The following is a 21,362-nucleotide window of genomic DNA, read 5'->3' as shown; positions in this document are numbered from 1 at the left end:
TATCGGTGGATTTTATGACTGATCTTCCTCCCTCAAAAGGGAACACAACCATCTTGGTCGTTGTGGATCGGTTTTCCTGTCGCCTCCTTCCTCTGCCCGGACTCCCTACGGCCCTACAAACTGCCGAGGCCCTATCTACACACGTCTTCCGGCACTACAGGGTGCCTGAGGATATAGTGTCTGATCGGGGTCCCCAAATCACCTCAAGGGTTTGGAGGGCGTTCATGGAACGGTTGGGGATCTCGGTTAGCCTTACCTCAGGTTTTCACCCCGAGAGTAACGGGCAGGTGGAGAGAATCAACCAGGAGGTAGGTAGGTTTCTGAGGTCGTATTGCCAGGACGGGCGAGGGGAGTGGTCGTTTTTCCTACCCTGAGCAGAGATGGCAATAAACTCCAACCGCCACTCCTCAACTGACCTCACTCCTTTCCAGTGTGTGTTAGGTTATCAGCCGGCCCTGGCATCTTGGCATCAGAGCCAGATCGAGGTACCTGCAGTGGACGAGTGGGTTTGGCGCTCGCAGGAGACCGGGGACGCTGCCCATGAACGCCTGCAGCGAGCCATCAGGCGGCAGAAAGCGAGCGCTGACCCCTACCGCAGTGATGCCCCGGCGTAATACATTTACATTTACATTTACGTCATTTAGCAGACGCTCTTATCCAGAGCGACTTACAAATAGGTGCATTCACCTTATAGCCAGTCGGATCACCACTTTACTTTACACTTTAAATTATTATTTCTTTTTATTTTGTTATTTTTTATTTTGTTATTTTTTTTTTGTATGCACCGGGGGACCGGGTCTGGCTCTCGACCCAAAACCTGCCCCTTCGCCTGCCCTGCCGGACGTTGGGTAGGCGGTTTGTGGGCCCATTTAAAGTCCTGAGGAGATTGAACGAGGTATGTTATAGGTTACAGCTTCCTACTAATTATCGCATTAACCCCTTGTGTCTCTCCTCAGGCCGGTGGTGGCTGGTCCACTCCAGGAATCTGAGATACGGGAGGTTCATCCACCCCCACTAGACATCGAGGGGGCACCGGCGTACTCGGTCCGTTCCATCCTGGATTCGAGGCGTCGGATGGGGGGCCTGCAGTATCTCGTGGAGTGGGAGGGGTACGGTCCAGAGGAGCGGTGCTGGGTTCCTAGGAGGGATATCCTCGATCCCTCCTTGTTGAGAGAATTTCATCGAAATCATCCGACTCGCCCGCGCCGCGTCCTCCTGGCCGTCCCCGAGGCCGGTGTCAGGTGGTGGGGTACTGTCACGGGTTCTGCCGAGACTGCCCTTCCTTCTGGTTCGGGCAGGCTTCGGCGTTCGTCGTCACCAGAATACTAGCTGCTGCCAATCTATGTTTCATGTTTCTATGTTCATCTGGTTGTTGTCTAGTGTTGCACACCTGTTTCCCATTATGGTATTATGTCCTTCCCTATTTAACCTGTTCGCGCCCACTGTGTGTTGTGCGTGTATGTTACTTGTTTCGAATGTCGTTTGTGAGCGGGTTTGCTCCTCCCTGTGTTGGAGGTTTTGCTTGTTTCTTTACTATACAGTAAAGTAGATTTTCATTTCATTCTGTGTCCTGCGCTTGACTCTGGCCTACCGCATTCCACAGACATTCATGACAAGGATACAAGTGGAAAATATAAAATAAAAAATTGGAGGCCCCTTACACTTCAGTGTTGTGATGCAAAAATTCTAGCAAAATGTATAGCGCATAGAATTAAAAAGGTATTGTCAGATATTATTCATTCTAATCAGACAGGTTTTTTACATGGAAGATACATTGGAGATAATATAAGGCAAGTATTGGAAAAAATAGAACACTATGGAAAATCTGGGAAACCAGGCCTGCCATTCATAGCAGACTTCGAAAAAGCATTTGATAAAGTACGACTGGGGTTTATATATAAATGCCTGGAGCGTTTCAATTTTGGAGAATGTCTTATAAAATGGGTCAAAATCATGTATAGTAACCCTAGGTGTAAAATAGTAAATAATGGCTATTTCTCAGAAAGTTTTAAACTGTCAAGAGGAGTGAAACAAGGTTGTCCACTATCGGCATATCTATTTATTGTGGCCATCGAGATGTTAGCTATTAAAATCAGATCCAACAATAATATCAGGGGATTAGAAATCCAGGGCTTAAAAACAAAGGTGTCATTGTACGCTGATGATTCATGTTTTCTTTTAAATCCACAACTAGAATCCCTTCACAGCCTCATAGAGGATCTAGATACATTTTCTCTTCCTCTCTGGATTACAACCAAATTATGACAAATGTACTATATTACGTATTGGATCACTAAAAAATACAATTTTTACATTACCATGTAGTTTACCAATAAAATGGTCTGATGGTGATGTGGATATACTCGGAATACATATCCCAAAGGAAATAAATGATCTCACTAGCGAACAGTTTTTTTTAATTATATGAGAAAAAAATATTCCATTGTAAAACTAATTTTTTTGACAAATAAAAAAATAAAAAAAGGTATAATCTTTGTAAATTATATCATTGGTAGGACTGGTGGAGTTATGTCACACATGCAGCTAACAAAAACATATGGAAATGTCTGCTCTACCCAAAATTACAACCAAATAATTGCAGCCTTACCGCAAAAATGGAAGAGGAAAGTGGAAGGGGGAGACAGTAAGGAACTTGTCTGTCGGCCTTGCATTAAAGAACATCATTGGTTAAGGAAAACTGTGATAAATAAAAAAGTATATCAGTTTCTTAAGGACCAAAGGATTGACAGCCATCCCATATAGATTGCAAAATAGTTGGGAAGAGATTTTTGACGTACTGATCCCATGGCATAGTGTTTATGAACTGATACGCAAAACGACACCGGATTCAAAACTTTTGCTACCAACAGAATGTTATTTATATGGGGGATACAATCTTCCCAGCTCTGCAGATTTTGCTGCGAAGAGACAGAATCATTAGATCATTTGTTTTGGTACTGTCCATTTGTAGCTTGTTTTTGGACACAGGTCCAGGAATGGCTAAAGGATTGCAATTTTTACCTGGTGCTAACCTTGCAGATAGCATTACTGGGTGATCTGAAAAGTCATAGTCAATCGATCAATAACATAATAATACTTTTAGCAAAAATGTTTATTTTCAATTCACAATCTGTAGAAACAATGAGAATAGAAAGGTTCAGAACTTTTGTAAGACATCACAGTACAGAAATATATATGGCAAATACAAATCCTATATGGATGGTGTTAAAGGATAGATGGGAGGTGTTGAATGGAATTGAAGGATGTGACTAATAACAACTAACAACAAATAATAACAAGATAACTAATAATGTAAGCATACTGTGTCCATAATAAGTATATAGGTTGTAGTTTGGGAGCTTTTGTGAAAGATATGGCGTATAGAAGCAAACCGGATGGACATCATGAAAATGATCGGAGAGGTTGAGAGTAGAGGAAGTTCAGGAGAAAAAACTAACAAAATATAATTATTGTAAAATTGGAATAGAAAATAGGAATAGAGGGGAAGTAAGTGAAGGGAACTGAATATTTGATGGCCACATTGGGAAAGTTTGAACCTCTGGAAGGAAGCCACATTTTAATTTATGTAGATGATATTCTATTGGCTAATCCCACTCAAGAGGGATGTAAGAAAGATACACTCCAATTGTTAACCTTTCTGGCAGAACAGGGATACAAAGGTAGCAAAAGGAAACTTCAACTCTGGCAGAGCAAGGTGATTTACTTAGGACATACCATAACTCAGGAGGGGCGAACGTTAAACTCATCCAGGAAAACTGCTATACTTGAAGCACCAAAACCGTTAAACAAGAAACAAATGATGAGCTTTTTGGGAATTATAAACTACTGTAGAGCTTGGGTACCCCATTATGCACTGCATACTGGTAAATAAAGTGATCTTATCTATGGGAAGGCAATGGCAGGCCATGATAAAATCATTTGGAACTCCGAGGCGAAGGAACAATTTATAGAGATAAAAAAGTTGCTCACTTCCCAAACAGTCTTAGCTTTTCCTAGATATGACAGGCCTTTTACCCAAACGGTAGACTGTAGGGAGGGATATATGACATTGGTCTTGACTCAGAAACATAGTGATGAGGGAGATTATTTAGTGGACTATGAGATAAAACTGGGTTAATCACAAACAGAGAGCTAGAATTCTTTGTTGCTAGGCAAATAACTTAATTGGGTCATTTCACTATGTGTGTGGGTGAAGTGGGAATCTGCCCTAGGGTCGAATTGCTCGCTCTTACTTTAATCCATGGCTGTCCTACTTTATCAGAGACTGAAACCAGACTGTGGCCTTTTGCCTCTCCTCAAACAAAGTGGAAAGAGAGCCGGGTTGAACAGAGTTTAAACTAAACATTAGTGTTTTTGCAAGATAAGGGATTGATTGATTGTATTACTATTGATTCTGAACTGAATGAAAGTCGAATTTAGCCGCCATCATAGACAAAAGAAGTGGGCGGAGCGATAAAGAAGCAAGGGTCAGTCTCAAAAGAAGGGACATGGCATAAGGATAATTTACCAATATTACCTAAGTAATTGTTTAGATATGTGGCAATATTGACACATGGGCAGAGCCACCTTCAATAATCACCCGACATCAACCCAATTGAGATGCTTTGGGATGAGTTGGACCGCACAGTGAAGGAAATGCAGCCAACAAGCTCTCAGCATATGAGGGAACTCCTTCAAGACTGTTGGGAAAGCATTCCAGGTGAAGCTGGTTGAGAGAATGCCAAGAGTGTGAAAAGCTGTCATCAAGGCAAAGGGTGGCTACTTTTAAGTATCTCAAATATATTTTGATTTTTTAAACACATTTTTGGTTGCTACATGATACCATATGTGTTATTTCATAGTTTTGATGTCTTCACTATTATTCTACAATGTAGAAAATAGTAAAAATTAAGAAAAACCCTTGAATGAGTAGGTGTTCTAAAACTTTTGACTGGTAGTGTACATACAACACATATAAACGTAATACACCCCCTCCCACACACACAGTATAATACATGTAAAGTGAGCCAAAATCACACACACAGACGCTCACATCCACACATGCTTACTGTCTTAAAGCCCCAGTGCAAAATTAATCTGCGTTATTTCACACACCTGTGTTGATGCCGTCTGTGAGTATCCAGGCTCCAGTGCTCTGGGCTGCGGTGATCAGGCCTTTGCTGAAGGCCTGTCTAACCTTGAGGGGGAGAGGGAAGTTCTCTGTCCCCCCGTGGACAGTCAGCAGTAGTTTAGGCCGTTCCATCTGCCACTCCCTCAGCATCAGCTGCAGCAGAGCCTCAGCTTCGGCATTGACCGCAACACGAATGTACTGCACAGTCATCACATAAAGCATGGTCAACCACATGAATATGAGATAACAGTTCCTAACAAGCTTCCAAGTGGGAAATACAAGTGGGAAACCCTGGTAGCATCGTTGCACCCCCAGTTTCCCAGTTGGATATTTCTGAGTTTCCTAGTTCCGACTAGCACATGAATGCAGCAATTGCTACAGACCTTGGCATGGCAGTTACGTTCAGCGCTGTCCTGGAAGTCAATGGTTCCGTAGGCATCGGTGGCACTGGCTTGTGTGTGACACTCCACTGACCACCTCTCTTCCTGTTCTGCCTGGGGTCCAGGCCAGTGGGACATGAAGGGGCCAGTCTCCAGCCAGATGTGCTCCCCGACCAGACGTCCACAGCAGCATCTGGGAGGTAGGGAGAGAGGAAAAACTCAAACATTTCCAGTTGTAAAACATTAGCACAAAAATGATTTACTGTCTCTATAAATGTCATGATAGTATACATGGAATTACTGTCTGTTAGTTTACTTTTACACTAAAATGGGAAATCTCACTCTCAAAACATGCACACGCACACACACATGTACACACACACACACACACACACACACACACATAGTAAAGTCATACCTTATTAGGTTTTGGCATACTTGACACCCTGGATAACATCCAGTCCCTCCAGGATTCCACAGATTTCGCTTCTTCAATTATGACATTTTGCAAGGCAATATGCAAAGATTTTGTCAAATTTGTCACAAACATGTGCTGACGTGGGAAAACATTTGTTAGCATGTGGCTTGATTGAACCATATTATGCTGTAAATGTGAGGTGATTGGTTGAAATTGCGAGCCCTCTTCTTGTACTGCGGCAATGGGTCCGTTTTATGTAATAATATTGCGAAGATTTGACTGTTTTATGCGGTCAAATATGGTTGGTCAAATAAGCAAGCCCTCGCACAACATGCAGGGAATTTATGATTTTGCTACGAATTCTGCTGTCACAGAATCGAGGAGGGACTGAACATCTGCAATAAACAGGAAATTATACATCAGCAACATAACCACATACCTAGAGTTTTCCTGGAACAGTTAGTATGGTTGCCAAAAGTTCGCTTTTTCAAAAACCAGACATTTCTGCTTACCATGGTAAAAATCATAATTCCAGCACTACTATCATATGACATTTTGACATTGTTCAGCAAATACCAATTCCAGCTCACCTGTGTATGTCTCGACGTGATGGGATGAATTTAATACACTCTCTCTTGCAGAAGGTGTTGTCAATCCAAGACCTCTGTGACTGGAACACAACATACAACATGTTTTAACCCCCTAAGGTCTAAGGGCCCGGGGCTGGCTTTCTACTAAGCTAACATACCAAGGATCATTTAGATATTTGATTTTGGATTTTCAGGACCCCTGTAGCCTCACAAAGCCGCCTGATCCCACAAGCTTACATTAAACGCTGCATGGATATCAGTCTGGCAGGGCTGTGATTCAAACAATGAGGTATAACTAGATGGTAACTTTACAAGTAATAATAATAAATAATATGCCATTTAGCAGACGCTTTTATCCAAAGCGACTTACAGTCATGCGTGCATACATTTTTGTGTATGGGTGGTCCCGGGGATCGAACCCACTACCTTGGCGTTACAAGCGCCGTGCTCTACCAGCTGAGCTACAGAGGACCACAAGTTGTGGAGCTTGCTAAAGCTCTTTAAAAGTTATTTTTGTGGTAGTGGAAGAAAATGAGAAAGACAAAATGTTTGTCTATACTCTGATTAAAGTAATACATGAGAAAAAAAATGAAAACTGCCTATCTTGTTAAACTGTTTGAAAAGTATACTTTCCCTGAAAACATGTTGCATTTGTCCAATATGTTTTCTCATTCATATTAACCTAATGATGCTCATTCATGATTGTTTTAATCTTGTGTAGAATAACGACATACAGTCAACTGCTGAGGAAGAATAGATTCTGCCGGATCATCCTATACATAACCACTGTTTGTCTACAGTACATATTCATATAGTTTCAATTAATTTTTCGTTTACCCTCTACACCACTGCTCTTGATTTTTTCACATCATAAGAAACAGGAATTCCGGAATGTTTGTTTTGAAATGTCTCTCAGGTTGATGAGAGAATGGCCAGACTGATGCTATTGATACACTAACAGGTACATTTTCCAGAAAGTATATATTTCCATCTGTCTAGTAGGAGTATTTCTCATCCATTTTCACCTAATGCTGCTCACATATTTTTGTTTGAAACTTTACTTTAATATCAACAAGAGTGGTCAGTAGTTTTGGTCAGTAGTTATGGTCAGTAGTTGTGTGGTTGTGGTCAGTAGTTGTGTGGTTGTGGTCAGTAATTGTGGTCGGTGGTTGTGGTCAGTAGTTGTGGTCATTAGTTGTGGTCAGTAGTTGTGTGGTTGTGGTCAGTAGTTGTGGCCAGGAGTTGTGGTCTGTAGTTGTGTTGTTGTGATCAGTAGTTGTGATCAGTAGTTGTGATGTCAGTAGTTGTGGGGTTGTGGTCAGTAGTTGTGGTCAGTAGTTGTGTGGTTGTGGTCAATATTATTGTGGTTCAGTAGTTGTGTGGTCACTAGTTTTGTGGTTGTGCGCAGTAGTTGTGGTCATTCGTTTTGGTCAGTAGTTGTGTGGTTGTGGTCAGTAGTTGTGGTCAATATTTTTGTGGTTCAGTAGTTGTGTGGTCACTAGTTTTGTGGTTGTGCGCAGTAGTTGTGTGGTTGTGCGCAGTAGTTGTGGTCAGGAGTTGTTTGCAGTTGTAGTGGTCAGTAGATGTGTGGTCAGTAGTTGTGTGGTTGTGTTCAGTAGTTGTGTTGTTGTGGTCAGTAGGTATGGTCAGTAGTTATGGTCAGTAGTTGTGGTCAGTAGTTGTGTGATTGTGGTCAGTAGTTGTGTGGTTGTGGTCAGTAGTTGTGGTCTGTAGTTGTGTGGTTGTGGTCAGTAATTGTGGTCAGTGGTTGTGGTCAGTAGTTGTGGTCATTAGTTGTGTGGTTGTGGTCAGTAGTTGTGGCCAGGAGTTGTGGTCTGTAGTTGTGTTGTTGTGATCAGTAGTTGTGTGGTTGTGGTCAGTAGTTGTGGTCATTAGTTGTGGTCAGTAGTTGTGTGGTTGTGGTCAGTAGTTGTGGTCAATATTATTGTGGTTCAGTAGTTGTGTGGTCACTAGTTGTGTTGTTGTGGTCAGTAGGTATGGTCAGTAGTTATGGTCAGTAGTTGTGGTCAGTAGTTGTGTGGTTGTGGTCAGTAGTTGTGGTCAGGAGTTGTTTGCAGTTGTAGTGGTCAGTAGATGTGTGGTCAGTAGTTGTGTGGTTGTGTTCAGTAGTTGTGTGGTTGTGGTCAGTAGGTTAGATCAGTAGTTGTGGTCAGTAATTGTGTGGTTGTGGAGATAGTTGTGTGATTGTGGTCAGTAGTTGTGTGGTTCTGGACAGTAGTTATGTGGTTCCGTAGTTGTGTGGTCATTAGTTGGGGTCAGCAGTTTAGTAGTTGTGGTCAGTAGTTGTGGACAGGAGTTGTGGTCAGTAGTTGTGGGGTTGTGGTCAGTAATTGTGGTCAGTGGTTGTGGTCAGTAGTTGCGGTCAGGAGTTGTGGTCAGGAGTTGTGTGGTGTTTGTCAGTAGTTGTGGTCAGAAGTTATGGTCATTAGTTGTGTGGTTGTGGTCAGTGGTTGTGGTCAGTATTTGTGGTCATTAGTTGAGGTCAGTAGTTGTGTGGTTGTGCTCAGTAATTGTGGTCAGTAGTTGTAGTCAGGTGGTGTGGCTATTAAATGTGGTCAGTAGTTATGTGGTTGTGGTCAGTAATTGTGTTCAGTAGTTGTTCATTGTGGGGGACATATTTCAATATGTTATGCTCTTGTGAAGGCTGGCTGAATTCTGGCAAAGAGTATGTTCTTTTATCTCAGCATGTCTACAGATTCTCCCTTCTCCCTGTTTTTGTTTGCTTGGAAATGTTGATACTGGAGACTGTTATCAGAAGAAACTGTGTAACCTAGCATTTATAGCGACTAAGAAATGCATTGCCATTAATTGGAAGGTTGATTATCGTCCCACAATGGATGGCAGAAATGTCAATTTATTTATCACTAGATTTGATTTATTACAAGATTACGGGTATACTTTCATAAGGTCTGGATGCCTTATAATGTAGTGTGTTATTTTGGAGTCACTTTTACTGTAAATAAGAATATAATATGTTTCTAAACACTTCTACTGTATATGAAATTGGATGCTACAATGATTACGGATAATCCTGAATGATTCGTGAATAATGACGAGTGAGAAAGTTCCCCCCCCCCCCCCCCACCCACACACACACAAGCTCGATGTAGTCATTGCTATGAATATGGGACCAAATACTTAACTTTGAACTACCTTAATACAAATATAATTGAATTTGTCTCAATACTTTGCTACCATAAAATGGGTGGACAATGTACAAAAAGTGCCCGATATGGATGAAAATATTAAAGCTGACAGTCTGCACTTTAAACTCATAGTCATTGTTTGATTTCAAAAGAAGAAAAAATACTTTACTCTCCCAATAATTATGGAGGGCACTGTACTGCTATTATTATTTTTAACTGGTACCGGGTTACCTTCAGACGAGTCTTGTGAGGCTTGTGGGTGTCGTAGAGCAAAACAACCGACAGGAAGGAGACGCATTCTGCAAACGTACTTTGGTGTGAAAAGTGCAAATCAATCCCAGAACAACAGCAAAGGACCTTGTGAAGATGCTGGAGGAAACAGGTACAAAGGTAACTATATCCACAGTAAAACGAGTCCTATATCGACATAACCTGAAAGGCCGCTCAGCAAGGAAGAAGCCACTGCTCCAAAACCGCCATAAAAAAGCCAGACTACGGTTTGCAACTGCACATGGGGACGAAGGTCGTACTTTTTGGAGAAATGTCCTCTGGTCTGATGAAACAAAAATAGAACTGTTTGGCCATAATGACCATCGTTATGTTTGGAGGAGAAAGGGGGTAGCTTGCAAGCCGAAGAACATCATCCCAACCGTGAAGCACGGGGGAGGCAGCATCATGCTGTGGGGGTGCTTTGCTGCAGGAGGGACTGGTGCACTTCACAAAATAGATGGCATCATGAGGAAGGAAAATTATGTGGATATATTGAAGCAACATCTCAAGACATCAGTCAGGAAGTTAAAGCTTGGTCGCAAATGGGTCTTCCAAATGGACAATGACCCCAAGCATACTTCCAAAGTTGTACCAAAATGGCTTAAGGACAATAAAGTGAAGGTATTGGAGTGGCCATCACAAAGCCCTGTCCTCAATCCTATAGAAAATGTGTGGACAGAACTGAAAAAGCGTGTGTGAGCAAGGAGGCCTACAAACCTGACTCAGTTACACCCGCTCTGTCAGCAGGAATGGAAAATTCACCCAATTTATTGTGGGAAGCTTGTGGAAGGCTACCCAAAACGTTTGACCCAAGTTAAACAATTATAAGGCAATGCTACCAAATACTAATTGAGTGTATGTAAACTTCTGACCCACTGCGAATGTGATGAAATAAATAAAAGCTGCAATAAATCATTCTCTCTACTATTATTCTGACATTTCACATTCTTAAAATAAAGTGGTGATCCTAACTGACCTAAAACAGGGAATTTTTACTAGGATTAAAAGTCAGGAATTGCTATAAACTGAGTTTAAATGTATTTGGCTAAGGTGTATGTAAACTTCCGACTTCAACATATATATATCATCTTAAATTGACATGTTGAATTATTTTTCCATATTAAATTGGTTTTATATAGCACTAATTTCCCTAATTAATTAATGTGGACAGTTTGCGTTACTACCTTACACAAGCTTGCATTTTCACCCCATAAAATTTGAATGGAATTACACCATTTTTATTTCAAATGGGTGATGTTAGTATAAACGTTTATACTCATCACAATGACATAAAATTGATTGCTTAAAACAGATCAATATCTTTGGTTTTGTACCGTTGATTTTGTCACATGCGCTGGGGTGCGCAGGATTTAGAACGCAGAGTAAATTAAATGGCACAGAAAGTTCAGGGTGTTCTCTCTATAAATGTCGATGGCCACATACCAGGGCAGTCACCAGATTTTCATAACATTCGAGCCTCAGTCCTGAAGACCAGAGGCTGAGGGGTTTGTGGGTCAGAGTTCCTACAGTTCTAGGAATGACTGGAGACATTACAATAATATTTTTATACCACACAAAATGACAAGCTACTCTGACATTGGCATACTGAGATCAATAAAACGAACGACCAATGTCTTAAATGCAACCAATAGCATAGGCCAATGAAGAGTGGATACACAGATCTACAATATGAGGAGGAAACTATAGTCCACCAACTTTCCAGTGACAATCACTTATCCAAGCTGTTTTTTTGTGTAATTGTATTTTGAAATATTTCAAAATACCTTTTAGCTGCTGCCTGCTGTTCATTGACAGCCACAACTCAACAATCAGCTGTTTGATATGTGCCGCGCAGGCTTCCCAATAACGGGATTCCCGACTGTAGGCCTATATGCTCGTAATGTGACAAAACACAATCTACAGCAAAAAAAGATCTGTGGCTAAATTATGATCTCTGGTGTAGTACTTCATGATTTTATTCATTTCTGAAGACACATGAGTAATTCTAGAATTTGGCAAATTGATTTCAATTTATCTGCTGCCCTTCCAGCACACCTTCCTGCAGCACTATGTTTTCCTCCATGCGCTGTGCACTCCCCAAGGTCAAATAATCAACACTTCTTCTTATTAATTCAATGGATTGTGGTCAGTAACCCCATATGAAGTTATTGTGTAGGTAGGCCTTGTTCTGGACCTGTTAGTTGTTTATCACCCCCTAGTGGCAGTTTAAGTGCAGCAGTGTAGAATTTACCTGTTTGTGTCATGTGACAGGAAGCCGTTTCAGAAGAGAAGCAATGTGTAAGATGTGCAAGTGTAACAGAGTAGTTACAATCCTTCAACATCCTTCTTTATAAGCTTTGTAAGACGCAATGTCTGTAAGTAGGCTCCGGTTCGGCACGGCTGTGCTGTGACTGGGTCAGAGATGGTAGGAGATAGTGATGGAGAAGAAAGTGAAGCCAGTATGGAGCATAGTGGTACAAATAAAGGAGGGAGTAAGAAAGAGAAAAAGAAAGCGGGAGAGAAAGGGAGGAGGGGTTTGAAGGGGAGCGAGAGGTCTATGGAGGCAGAAAAGGAAGTTTGAGGAGAGCAACCTAGTTTCCAACGCTAGCGGAAGTTCTGAGGTAGAAAGTGCAGAGGAAGGGCAAGATAAGACGCCAGGGGAGCATGGAGGTGAGGAGGAGCATAAAGTGATTCTGAAGTTTAGGGAGGAAGGGGGAGTTGGGGCGATGAGTCCGAATAGGTTGACGGCTGTGATAAAAGAGTTGATTGGGGATGTTGTCAATGCTAAAGTGTTAAGAGATGGGAGCTTGTTGGTGTTATGTAAGGACATGGCACAGAGGGAAAAAGCTCTCAGAGTGAAGCAAATAGGGAAGTGTAAGGTGGTGTCGAGCAGCTGGACTGATCAAGCAGGGAAGCAGTGGATTAAAGGGGTGATAGCAGGAGTTCCTGTGAGTGTTAGCACTAAAGAGGTAAGCAACAATTTGAGAGGAGGCGTTCTAGTGAATGTTCAACGATTGCAAGCAACAAGGGGTGGAGTTAGGGTAGATAGCACGTCTATTCTGTTACATTTCAAGGACCGGGTACTGCCAAATAAAGTAACCATAGGATATATGAGTTATTATGTGAGGGCTTATGTACCGAAGCCTTTAAGATGTTATAACTGCCTGAGGTTTGGGCATGTGGCAACAGCCTGTAAAGAGAAAAAGAGGTGTGCCAGGTGTGGAGGGGAGCATGAATATGGGAAGTGTGGAGATGGTGTACAACCAAAGTGCTGCAGATGTGGGGGTGCTCATAGTGTGGCATATAGTGAGTGTGAGGCTATGAAGCAGGCAGTGGAGGTGCAACAAGTGAGAGTAGAGAGAAGGGTGTCATATGCTGAGGCAGTGAGGGTGGTCCAGGTCCAGGGAGATACAGGTTCAAGGGAGAGATGGGTAGGAGCATCTAGACCAGGGATTACGGGGCAGGTGAGCGACGAAATGGTATACATAGAAAAGAGAACGCTAGTGACGTTCATAGCAGGAGCTATCAATAGCACTGATAAAGTAGTCTAAAACAGAGAGGATTAAGCTAATAGTGAAAGCTGCTGGGAGACATCCGAGTATGACAGGGTTGACATGGGAAGAGGTTCGACATGACATCAATCAGCCGAGGGTGGAGTCATGTATTACTGGAACTTAGTTATGGTGGTAGTACTACAGTGGAATGCTCAAAGCCTGTTGACCAATGGACAGGAGTTCAAACAGTTCATTGTAGATATGCTAGCTAAGCCTGATGTGATTTGTGTGCAGGAAACATGGCTCAAACCGACTGTGGAGTTTATTATACAGGGATATGTAGTGGTTCGTAGGGACAGAGATGTAGGGGGAGGGGGGGATGTGCCACCTTCATAAAGCAAGGACTTCGCTACAGGATGCAAGGCAAAGGTATTGAACAGGAATATGTAGTGGTGGAGGTGTGGTTGAGAGGAGGGGTGCTAGTGGTAGTGAACTACTATAATCCGTGTCTGATATTGGACCTGGAAGTGCTGGAGAGGGTGGAGGGCCAGGATAGAAGTAAGGTAATGTGGTGTGGGGATTTTAATGCCCACAACATGTTTTGGGGGGGGGGGTTGGATTGAAATGGCCAAGTGATGGAAAATCTGATAGAAATGAAAGATCTGGTGTGCCTGAATGATGGCAGAGGGACCAAGATTGAGGTATCCACAGGGAAAGAGTCTGCCTTGGACCTCACTCTGGTGTTTAGTGCGATGGCAGGAATCTGTGAGTGGGAGTTATGGGAGGAGTCGACAGTAGGGAGTGATCATTACCCCATAGTATGCACAGTAGGCCGGAGGGAGGAGGAGGTGTCAGTGGATGGAGTAGGCAGGTGGGTGTTTGGAAGGGCAAAGTGGGATCAAGGGCGACACCTGTGGGAGAAGTGTGGGAGATGATTAAGAGGATGAGTGGGGTCAGAAGGGAGTGGGATTATCTAGTGTTGACAAGTGGGGAGGATGTGGCAGTAACAGATGAGGAGAAGGCAGAGATGATGGCCAAAGCATTTGTCCAAGTGCATAGCTTGGAAAATGTGTCAGAGGAGGGGCAGAGGGGGAGAGAGAGCATGATAGAGGAGCATCTTGGAGTGCTGGATAGGAGGTAGGATGTAAATTATGCGTTGAATGCACCATTTACCAGGGCAGAGGTGAAAAGAGCAATAGGTAAGGCTGGGTTAACTTCACTTGGGAAAGATGAGGTGTGCTATGTTATGTTGGCCCATCTTAGTGATGAGGCACTGGATAAGGTATTGGTGTTGTACAACAGAGTGTGGGAGCAGGGTAAACTACCAGGCAGTTGGAAGGAGGCAGTAGTGGTACCAATCCGGAAGCCAGGGAAGGACCCAACGAGGCCAACAAGCTATCGACCAATAGCTTTAACATCACTTGTATGTAAGATTATGGAACGTATGATTACGGAGAGGCTAACTTACTTCCTGGAGAGCAGAGGGCTAGTATTGCCACATCAGAGTGGGTTCAGGAAGGGTAGGGGAACTATGGACCCAGTGCTCTGCTTAGACGCACAGGTCAGGAAGGCTCAGGTGAACAAGGAGACTGTTGTAGCTGTCTTTTTTGATGTGGAGAAGGCGTATGATATGATGTGGAAGGAGGGGTTGTTAATCAAGCTTGATATTATGGGGTAGGAGGAAGAACATAGAACTGGATAAAGGATTTCCTGTTTGGAAGGTAAATCCAGGTGAGGGTGGGGAAGTCTTTATCAGGAAGCTACCTGATGGATAACGGTACACCACAGGGGAGCGTGATTAGTCCTCTGTTGTTCTCAATCATGATCAATGATGTTTACTCTCAGGTACAGATGGATATTGGGAGGTCGTTATTTGTAAAAATGTGTATTAGAATGTTCAGGAAAACATCAGGGAATCTCATCAGGTAGGCTATAGGCCTAATGTGTGTGTGTGTGTGTGTAGGCCTAATTGTAACCAAATATCCAAAGGAGATTCAGTGAAAACAAAAATCTGACATTTATTGATTTATCAAGAGGAGTTCCCATGCTTGTCTCGAAGCAGCGCAATGACACTGTTCCAATCAAAACGGTGCTGGAATTATCAGTTATTTTTTTGTTTTTTTGTCATTTAGCAGACGCTCTTATCCAGAGCGACTTACAGGAGCAATTAGGGTTAAGTGCCTTGCTCAAGGGCACATCGACAGATTTTTCATCTAGTCGGCTCGGGGATTAGAACCAGCGACCTTTCGGTTACTGGCACAACGCTCTTAAACACTAAGCTACCTGCCGCCCCACTAAGCTACCTGCCGCCCCAGTTGACAACACATGGCAATTGCTTTACGTTTATCATAACCAGTGGTGTAGTGCTATTTTTCTAGGTAGCATACCGGAGCAAAGAAAAATATTATTGTGTCATCATTTCGGAATGAAAGTTGGTACCGACATGTAGCCTATTGTATAAAATCATTTTAGAATATACATACATTGCATCATCCAAATTACATGATTGCCTATGTCTACACATGGCTTAGTGAAAATGTTCTATTTCTAAAATCCTAAAACACAAAATTAGGCCTATTTTATTATCGTGAATAATAATTCTACACGTTTTACAAGTCCAACATCCATGCTGCATGCCAACCATTTGATCCCAATCAGTTTCATGGGAATATGCATTTCGATCTTCTTAAATGATGTAGGCTAAGTAGCTTTCTCGAATTTTAGAGCAGATGGAGTTAAACACAGCCGCCTGTATTCTGTTTCAATCAAAGCATACAGTGGGGAGAACAAGTATTTGATACACTGCCGATTTTGCAGGTTTTCCTACTTACAAAGCATGCAGAGGTCTGTAATTTTTATCATAGGTACACTTCAACTGTGAGAGACGGAATCTAAAAGAAAAATCCAGAAAATCACATTGTATGATTTTTAAGTAATTAATTTGCATTTTATTGCATGACATAAGTATTTGATACATCAGAAAAGCAGAACTTAATATTTGGTACAGAAACCTTCATTTGCAATTACAGAGATCATACGTTTCCTGTAGGTCTTGACCAGGTTTGCACACACTGCAGCAGGGATTTTGGCCCACTCCTCCATACAGACCTTCTCCAGATCCTTCAGGTTTCGGGGCTGTCGCTGGGCAATACGGACTTTCAGCTCCCTCCAAAGATGTTCTATTGGGTTCAGGTCTGGAGACTGGCTAGGCCACTCCAGGACCTTGAGATGCTTCTTACGGAGCCACTCCTTAGTTAGCCTGGCTGTGTGTTTCGGGTCGTTGTCATGCTGGAAGACCCAGCCATGACCCATCTTCAATGCTCTTACTGAGGGAAGGTTGTTGGCCAAGATCTCGCGATACATAGCCCCATCCATCCTCCCCTCAATACGGTGCAGTCGTCCTGTCCCCTTTGCAGAAAAGCATCCCCAAAGAATGATGTTTCCACCACCATGCTTCACGGTTGGGATGGTGTTCTTGGGGTTGTACTCATTCTTCTTCTTCCTCCAAACACGGCGAGTGGAGTTTAGACCAAAAAGCTCTATTTTTGTCTCATCAGACCACATGACCTTCTCCCATTCCTCCTCTGAATCATCCAGATGGTCATTGGCAAACTTCAGACGGGCCTGGACATGCGCTGGCTTGAGCAGGGGGCCCTTGCGTGCGCTGCAGGATTTTAATCCATGACGGCGTAGTGTGTTACTAATGGTTTTCTTTGAGACTGTGGTCCCAGCTCTCTTCAGGTCATTGATCAGGTCCTGCCGTGTAGTTCTGGGCTGATCCCTCACCTTCCTCATGATCATTGATGCCCCACAAGGTGAGATCTTGCATGGAGCCCCAGACCGAGGGTGATTGACCGTCATCTTGATCTTCTTCCATTTTCTAATAACTGCGCCAACAGTTGTTGCCTTCTCACCAAGCTGCTTGCCTATTGTCCTGTAGCCCATCCCAGCCTTGTGCAGGTCTACAATTTTATCCCTGATGTCCTTACACAGCTCTCTGGTCTTGGCCATTGTGGAGAGGTTGGAGTCTGTTTGATTGAGTGTGTGGACAGGTGTCTTTTATACAGGTAACGAGTTCAAACAGGTGCAGTTAATACAGGTAATGAGTGGAGAACAGGAGGGCTTCTTAAAGAAAAACTAACAGGTCTTTGAGAGCCGGAATTCTTACTGGTTGGTAGGTGATCAAATACTTATGTCATGCAATAAAATGCAAATTAATTACTTAAAAATCATACAATGTGATTTTCTGGATTTTTGTTTTAGATTCAGTCTCTCACAGTTGAAGTGTACCTATGATAAAAATTACAGACCTCTACATGCTTTGTAAGTAGGAAAACCTGCAAAATCGGCAGTGTATCAAATACTTGTTCTCCCCACTGTATTTTAGCCTATGGCATGTGCTGTTGAGTTCTGTCCGAATGAGAGAAAAAATGCAACATTTCAGCAGAATCATCCTAAAATGTCATTAGAAATTACATGGTGTATTTTGTATAGCAGTAGCCTAGCATTATCTATGCTATTACATTCCGTTTGCTACAGGGGCTGAGTGTTTTTTTAAATTATAAATGTATACTTTTTTTTTGCTCAATCTGATTGGGTGGGCCTGGCAGGGCCTGGCTCCCTAGTGGGTGGGCCTGTGTCCACCCAAAACCACCCATGCCTACACCCCTGGTTTGTTATGTAGAATACTAACTGATCATTAAGTGATCTTGCAAGACATAGCACCATTCTGAGAAGTGGCACCACAGCTGTATGAACTAAGTGGCGCATTCAGTTGACTATAATTTTACTACAATCGCAGCAGCGCTAAAGCCCGAAAGCCAGGTCCACACCAATACATGGATTTGACAGGCAAACAAATCACTTAAATAGCAGCCAACCGTTGTCACTGTTGATATCCTATGCCGCGTCGTGATTCGTTGAAGTTAACAGAAAAAGTGATTTGCTCTCTTTTCCGTGATGGCAGCATCTCGAAATCAACATCAGACATTCCAAAATATACATATAAGCCTTTTATAAGTTCTCATCTAACCAAGCATGTATAGGTTATTCCAACTTTCCATGTGGTCTTTGAATAGTGTTAGTTTAAAGCTGCAATATGTAACTTTTTGGGCGATCCAACCAAATTCACATAGAAATGTAAGTTATAGATCTGTCATTGAAAGCAAGTCCAAGAAGCGGTAGATCTGTTCTATGTGTGCTTTTTCTATGCTTCCCGGACTTTACTTTAGGTTTTGTACACCAGCTTCAAACAGCTGAAAATACAAAATGTTTGGTTATGGAAACTATATTTCATAGCGGTTTAGATGGTACAATGATACTCTACACTATACTTGCTTGTTTTGTAAACTGAAATTAGGTGAACTATTCGAATTTTAGCAACCAGGAAATGGCAGAGCAATTTCTGCATAGTGCATCTTTAAGCAAAATATCTTTATGAGAAACAATTTACCTGGCCCTCCCCGAGCATAATTTTTTAAAAACGTAACCCTCCCCCTCCAAAATGATAATTAAAACCAAATAGCAGGGAATATTAAATCACTTTTTATTAGGCTATCAATGTTGCAGTCGTGGTTTCTATCAAATCAATCCGTGGTTGAAAACCACTGCTGTATTAATACCCCCCCCCCCCCCCCCCACACACATTTTTTTTGTTTTGCCCGTTCTACAGATGGCTATATCGGTCTGCTAATACAGGACTAGTAAAGGTCCAGTGCACTAATTTTGTGAGTAATATACATATATATATATATATAATTTATTTTATTTTATTATTATTGTATTTTTACTTCCTGCAGATAAGCATCATATCATTTATTGCCTCCTTGCTCATGTGGTTTGCAAGTGATTTCCATATTTCTAATGGATGTCAATTCGTTTGGATCTTTTTCTCTGTGCTCGTCACTCTGTCCTCTGCAACCACTTAATACATCAGTGCAACAACGTTATCATCACTGGACTGGCCAGTGATGCACTCTCTCTCCGCAACTTTCCCCGACTGTTCATTTGGCCTAGGCCTATTTTACATTAAGCAAGAGCAAGCCTGCTTCTCTCCACAAAAAGCCTATTAATCCTAGTATACAAAAATGCACCTTCTATAGATTTTGTAGCCTATAGCATTTCCTGGGATTTCATGAGAAGAGGAATAGCGGAGAGTCTTGCGTCCGTAGCCACACTCTTAGCACCTTTTTTTTCTATCTAGAACTTAAAAGGGTTCTTCGGCTGTCCCCATAAGAGAACCCTTTGAATAACCCTTTTTGGTTCCAGTTAGAACTATTTTGGGTTACATGTAGAACCCTTTCCACTGAGGGTTCTACCTGGAACCAAAAATGGTTCTCCTATGGGGACAGCCGAATGACCCTTTTGGAACTCTTTTTTCTAAGAGTGTATAGCCTATTGTGCAAGGGAATAGCTGGAAGAGAGAGGCTAGAGTTGTGTAGCTGAATAAGCTAAATATTAGCTAGATATTAGGCTACTCATTAGCTAAATATCACAGGCTATAAATACTTACCTGTCAAAGTGCAATAAAAAAAAGTTAGATTATCAAATGGCAAATCTGTGCGTTCCTCCAGGCTGCACTCTGCAGTAGTCGGGCACGCAAAGCTCCAATATTGAATAGGCCTACGTTTTTAGACAATAATATTATCCTACCTAGGCTACAACAACAACAATGAGGAAAGTATTATTGTTATCAAGTGAGTAAACAATTATTGGCTTGGGTTGTAAACTGCAGTGATGTAGGCTAATTTGAATTGTGGTATTTTATTTTATTAGGATCCCCATTAGCTGTGGCGATTGCAACAGCTACTCTTCCTGGGGTCCACACGAAACATGAAACATGACATAATACAGAACATTAAGACAAGAACAGCTTAAGGACGGAACTACATAAATGTAAAACGTCACACATAGCTGGTGAGGTAAGTGTGTGTGTCAGTGCTGTGTGTAATTTGACTATGCAAACAATTAGGAATTTAACACATTAATGCTTCTTATATTAAAACAAAAGGTGATGCAGTCAGTCTCGCCTTTACTTTTAGCCAAGAGAGACTGGCATGCATAGTATTGATATTAGCCCTCTGATTAGTGATTCAAATGTCCTGTTTTGAATGCTTCATGCCAGAATAACTGCATAAAATCGAAATCTAATTTTATGTCACATGCACTGAATACAACTGGTGTAGACTTTACCGTGAAATGCTTGCTTATGAACAAGGTTCCCTCTAAGAGCAATGCTCCCTCTAAGCTGTGCGCGGGTGCACAGCTCCCCCGGGACTGCCGCGCAGAAGAAATATCAGCCCCTGCAGAGAAGCAACGAGATTGAACTTCACTCAACTTTCTAGTTATCCCCTTTAGTTGACACTATCAACGTTTCCCTTTACTGTGGGAATTGTGATCGAATCAACACAATACTAGCCACTTTCAATGCAACATACAGAAACAAAACAAACTATGCAAGATATTTTCTTGTATGCAGAGTGCAATGGAGTAGGATTCTATTGGATTGACAGGCACGACTCAGGCCCATACTCTACACAGACCGGTGCACCATAACCAATCAGAGCTGCAGTTGCCCTACATGCAAATAGACCATTGCCATATACAGTGGGGAGAACAAGTATTTGATACACTGCTGATTTTGCAGGTTTTCCTACTTACAAAGCATGTAGAGGTCTGTAATTTTTTATCATAGGTACACTTCAACTGTGAGAGACGGAATCTAAAACAAAAATCCAGAAAATCACATTGTATGATTTTTAAGTAATTCATTTTCATTTTATTGCATGACATAAGTATTTGATCACCTAACAACCAGTAAGAATTCCGGCTCTCACAGACCTGTTAGTTTTTCTTTAAGAAGCCCTCTTGTTCTCCACTCATTACCTGTATTAACTGCACCTGTTTGAACTCG

The 21,362-nt window shown here is 42.1% G+C and overlaps 1 protein-coding gene across 1 annotated transcript in view; it reads right to left on the bottom strand.

Moving 5' to 3' along the window:
- LOC311145022 (transient receptor potential cation channel subfamily M member 6-like) overlaps nucleotides 1-21,362 on the bottom strand; it is a gene marked incomplete at both ends in the record, with an annotated part of 122,403 nt that overhangs the window by 67,488 nt on the left and 33,553 nt on the right. Inside the window, 4 exons of the mRNA XM_084181228.1 lie at nucleotides 5,116-5,329; nucleotides 5,515-5,704; nucleotides 5,930-5,968; nucleotides 6,520-6,599. Coding sequence (XP_084037354.1) covers nucleotides 5,116-5,329; nucleotides 5,515-5,704; nucleotides 5,930-5,968; nucleotides 6,520-6,599 — 523 coding nt within the window. The remainder of the gene's footprint in view (nucleotides 1-5,115; nucleotides 5,330-5,514; nucleotides 5,705-5,929; nucleotides 5,969-6,519; nucleotides 6,600-21,362) is intronic.

The sequence above is a fragment of the Coregonus lavaretus genome (genome assembly GCF_964263955.1).
Source record: "Coregonus lavaretus genome assembly, chromosome: 17".
Taxonomy (NCBI): domain Eukaryota; kingdom Metazoa; phylum Chordata; class Actinopteri; order Salmoniformes; family Salmonidae; genus Coregonus; species Coregonus lavaretus.
Note: the sequence above shows the minus strand (reverse complement) of the source record. Positions and strands in the feature narration are given on the sequence as shown.